The sequence below is a fragment of the Sphaerodactylus townsendi genome, unplaced genomic scaffold (genome assembly GCF_021028975.2).
Source record: "Sphaerodactylus townsendi isolate TG3544 unplaced genomic scaffold, MPM_Stown_v2.3 scaffold_1103, whole genome shotgun sequence".
Classification (NCBI taxonomy): domain Eukaryota; kingdom Metazoa; phylum Chordata; class Lepidosauria; order Squamata; family Sphaerodactylidae; genus Sphaerodactylus; species Sphaerodactylus townsendi.
The window spans coordinates 1-5,114 of record NW_025949632.1 but is presented as its reverse complement, the minus strand read 5'-3'; the positions used below and the strand labels follow the sequence as shown (position 1 = coordinate 5,114).

The 5,114-nt window shown below is 45.1% G+C and overlaps 1 protein-coding gene across 1 annotated transcript; it reads right to left on the bottom strand.

The window, feature by feature from the left end:
* Positions 1-464: 464 nt before the first annotated feature.
* On the bottom strand, positions 465-4,703 carry LOC125424813 (dual specificity tyrosine-phosphorylation-regulated kinase 4-like; the record flags this gene model as incomplete). Its single annotated transcript, XM_048482240.1, has 4 exons — positions 465-607; positions 1,056-1,196; positions 3,606-3,742; positions 4,484-4,703. Coding segments are annotated over 4 exons (641 nt in total), but the record flags the coding sequence as incomplete, so codon positions are not given.
* Positions 4,704-5,114: the final 411 nt, after the last annotated feature.

Below are 5,114 nucleotides of genomic sequence, written 5' to 3'. Positions count from 1 at the left end.
TACAACCAGGATGCAGCAGACAGCATGACCTCATTTGGGGGAACACCTAGAAGTGATATCAGTGCTCTCTAGGAATTTCCAAAAACTACGGTTGTACCATATTCAGCCAATTCCTAGAAAAGCATGATGTCATTTCCAGTTTCTCCCCAAATTATTCTTGGAGTTATATTTCTCCTACCAAAGCTATGACCAGCGGTGGGAAATGCCAGAAGGGGGTGGGGATTTCCCATCCCCACCAGGGAATATAGAAATGAGAAATAATTGTAACTGTGGAGTGGTCACTAGCACACCAAGATGCATTTTTTCTGCTTCTTCAAAAGCCAACTATGCTTCACTGCACAGTTCTATAATCCTGTAAGACTTCAGTAGGGTAGAAAAAGCTCTTCACCCATCATCAACATAACCAAGCGTCACCCAATCACAGACAGACATCTGAAATTTTACCAGCATTGAAAAGGCCATACTTACGGGCTTTAGATCACAGTGGATAATTTTCTCTGTATACAGCAATTGTAAACATCTTAATATACACTGAGTGAACCGACGAATCAGACTCAAGGTGAAGCCTTGGAAATTATTTTTCTTGATTAATTCATACAGATTTATACTGTGGGATGAGAACAAGTACATTTTACTCTGTGGACAATATACCCTGAAACCTCTTCCCTAGGGACTTCTGCTTCGGGAAAATGAGTTTTGGTTTCTTCCCCCAGCTGCCTTCTGTGACCCGCCCCGCTCCCCAGGCACTGGTAAGCAAGGAGACTGGTAGGAAAGGAGAAAGTGAAGACTGAATGAAACTTCCCCTTTCTGTCTGCTATCAGTGATCAGATACAATGTCCGATGAACAATTATGATGCCGCATACGCAACAAAATAGATCAGCATTCCAGTGTTGAGATGTCCCAGCTTTTGAACACAAATATTCCCACTCCAATTGGAGAATACCGCTCTATCTTATGGGGAAATGGCAAGAATTTTTGACAGTGTGTAAAGAACAACACCCCCCCGCCTTCTCAACACTTAACCCTGCTGTACAGATAATAAAACATGCTTTACCCTAATAGTTCAAAAGAAATGCAGAAGTGATTACGGAAGTAAAAATATTCTTTCATGTGGACTACGTTGTACGTATTGTCTTCATCCTTCTCGCGAAGGGTGTCAAGAATGTTGACTTCCACCAGGGCCTGGTTATAAAATCTAAACACAAGATCAGGAAGCAAGGTTACGTAAGCTGATGCAAGAAGCTAGATCCTTCCTAAGTATGTTACTACTGCTGAATTAACGTTACAGCGTTGGATCCTGTGAATCTGTTCCATTAGTGGAGGTGTTGCCACTGGCAGAAGGGGCTACTTACTGCCTAGGTAAGAGTCTTGCGTGTCAGTGGAAGATGACCTCTGCCGGAGGAAAGCACCTTGGCCCCCAGACCATAGCCAACCCTTTTAATCAATACAAAATGTTAACAAGCTAGGGATGGCTGGCCTGATTTGGATGGCCCAGGCTAACCTGATCTTGTCAGATCTATGAAGCTAAGCAGGGTCAGGTGTGGCCAATATGTAAATGGGAGACCACCAAGAAATAGCAGAGCTGCCATGCAGAGGAAGACAATGGCAAACCACCTCTGAACATTTGTTGAGTTGAAAACCCTACAGGATCACCATCAGTCAGCTGTGATTTGACAGCCCTTGTCACACACTCAGAAAACGCTTGGAGCCATACTAAGATGGGCCGCTTCAACTGACTTTCCCTTCTTGTTGCCGACCTCCTGTGTCATTCCTCAGGCATAGGTGTCAAACTCGCACCCCTCCAGGTGTTATGGACTACAGCTCTCATCATCCTCTGCCAGCATGATGCTGGCGAGGGGATGATGGGAGCTGTAGTCCATAACATCTGGAGGGGCACGAGTTTGACACCTGTGGCTGTCCTGCAGGAGCAGTATTTTGTGGAAATTGGTGGGCTGCAGTGGCAGATGGGTGTGAAGGAAAAAGGGGGGGGTTGCCCTTTTTCCTTACGCCTCGAGAAACAGGGTCCTTAATCCAGATGCTATCATATGGCTGAATTATTAAAATTTTATTAAAAAGAAAAGAAAAGAAAATACAAACAGATTTATCTCCCAGCTTTAAGCTGTTCCAAGAAGTGGTGGGATTCAGCCTATTCGCACCAGTTCGGTAGAACCGGTAGCTAAATTTTTTGTCTAGTTCGGAGAACTGGTTGTAGTCCCACCACTGAGCCCTTTTCGGAACCGGTTGTTAAATTATTTGAATCCCACCACTGGAAAAACCGATACAGTTGAAGGCATAAGTTTTAGAATGTAGAAAGTCTCTCTAAGACTGGAGTATGAATGAATGAATGAATGAATGAATGAATGAATGAATGAATGAATGAATCTTAAGTCACAAGTCAGGGGTTTTTATGGCATCTCTTCTCTAGTTCAGGAAGAGGCAGATTACCCTCACCACCACCCCCAATCATTCTTTGTGATTAATACCTATCTGTCAGATTTTAGATGTTGCCATTGCAAAAGCCAATTTCAGTTTGTGTAAACACAAACATAGTTTACAATTTCAATGAGGGCCAAAAGGTTGCATTGTTTATAACCTAGCAATACCAAGGAAGACCAAATGTTTGCCACACTGGATGAACGGTTTCTGAGAAAACTGAAGGCATACATAAACTTTCTTCACAGTGGGGAGGAAGGAAAGTTCTGTGCTGCTGTTGGAAATTTTAGCCTGGATCCAATCCAGTGTGTATACAGCAGAACTGACAGTTCTCGTTACAATAGGGATGCCACCCTCCAGGAGAAACCTGGGGAATCCCCGAGAATGACAACTGATTTCCAGACTACAAAGATCAGTTCTCCAGGAGAAAAGGGCCGGTTTTGAGGAAGGTCTCTAAGGGATTGTCCCCGCCCAGCTTCACCTGGAGTTTCCCAACCTTGAGCTGGTAATCCTACCCCCACCAGTGGCACCCCTATATTATAACAACCAGGGGCATATCTAGGGAAAATGTAGCTCGGTATAAAATCTTAGTTTTCCGCCCTCCCGCTGCCCCCTGTGGGCGGCTGCCCTCCCCCACCATGTTCAAACAACATTTTTGCACTAGGTCATCTCAAAGTCGGGGGGGGGGGCGGGAGGGAGGAGGAGGGGTGTGAGGGTAATTTTCCGCCCCCCACAAGATTAAATGGCTGCAGCCCGGGAACATTTGACCTTATATGTCCTCCTGGGCAGTATGCCCCTGATAACAACAGGCGGCCATTTAGCCCTCATTCAGGCCTTCTTTGCATTGTACACGTAGCCTTTTCTTTGCTTTTAGGTTAATAAGATCCATTGAGGTTCAATTCAGCCTAAATTAGAGCAGCTTACATGTTATGTTTTCAATGCGAATTATTCGGCTTTACTAGTTCAGCTAGAATCCTATCCTCTTTATAGCTTAGATTTCTATCCCAGTTAAAAAGGATTGTTTTGGATATACCATATATGACATTTGATTTAGAAACCAACAGTTAAAATAATCAAACACTTCCAACAGATTACGAAACATGACAGCGGCCTCTTTGCTCCCATAAACTGTCCTCGCATTTTGACACTAAAAATGGTGGTCATGGCCTACCTCTTTTTGTTCCGTATTATTTTCACGGCCACCTTTTCACCTGTCTTGTGATCCAGACACTTCACGACATGCCCAAATGATCCTTTCCCAATGATAGCCAATATTTCGTATCTGTATGCAATATGGTCACTTATAATCTAAACGGGGGGAAACAGAGGTTGTGTTGTGTATTTCTGTTTTATGATACTTTCATGTATTTATTCAATTCATGTATACCGCATCTCTCTCCCCAAAGGGAATCCTAAGCAGCTTACATCATCCTTCTCTCTTTTGTGCTATCCTCGTAACACCCCTGTGAGGTAGGTTAAGCTGAGAGAGTGCGACTGGGCTAAGATCACCCAGTGAGCTTCCATGGTAGAGTAAAGACTTGAACCTTGGTCTTCCAAATACTCATTCAATACTCTTTACCTCTACACCATACTGACACCAACCCCCTTGCGCACAGTGGCGTAGCGCCAAAAGGGCAAGGGATGTGCGATGCACCAGGCACGTGCCAGGACGGGAGTGTGGCAGGGGCGCGGCGGGGGCACAGGGCACACGCATGCCCGGGGCACAGTTCCCCCTTGCTCCAGCCCTGCTTACGCAGCAAAATAATTCCTTACGAAAGAACAGGTTTTGTTTGCAAATCTCATTCAACCTCTGGAAAAGCTCAGCTTTTTTGGTTGCGCTCTGGCTGTTGCAGAAGCAAGAGAAAATGGGATTAACTCCAAGGGGCTGGGAGGGAATTGTTACATTCACAACTTCTCCTTGGAAATCTTTGATACATTAATTATCAGGGTTGTGCGTTGTGAGATGAAGGTCAGAGAGTTCTCCATCCACCATGCAATAAAGGCAAGGCAAACAAAACCCCAAACCCAGCCACAATTGTTGCCACCTACTTTTTTGTAAGAGCCATGATCGTCGTCATAGGAATTATTGTTCTCTGCGTCAGGGTGTCCTTCGATCTTCTTAGCTCCTAGCCCGAGATACCACAGCTCCTTGTAGTCTTTAACTTCTTGTTGTTCATACAGAGTTAGCTGACTTCTAAAATGTCTCAAGGCTTCTGGTTTAGAGAAGAAGACAACTATTGAATGTGAACATGACTGGCTATTGTAGCAACTGGAATAAATCAGAATGCAGGAAGTAACACCCCTACGTCACAGCTGAAAGGCCTTTAAAGCATCAAAAAGGCCAATATTATCTGCACAGTGTAGAAGGGGAGCTACAGAGTTTTCCATACGGGAACAGGCTCCTGTTGCTAATACAATGGCAATGGAGCCCCCCATTGGGCTGGCTTCTCTGCATTTTCACAGCCACGGTGCCCTGGCAGGGGCCTTTCCTCCTGTGCCACCAAGACTTTCAGTTGTTGTCGTTGTTTTTTGCTCAGGAACTGAGTATCATTATAGCAATATGTGTCCTGCCCTGGATGGCCCAGGTCAGGGGTCTGCAACCTGTGGCTCTCCAGATGTTCATGGACTACAAATCCCATCAGCCCCTGCCAGCATGGCCAATTGGCCATGCTGGCAGGGG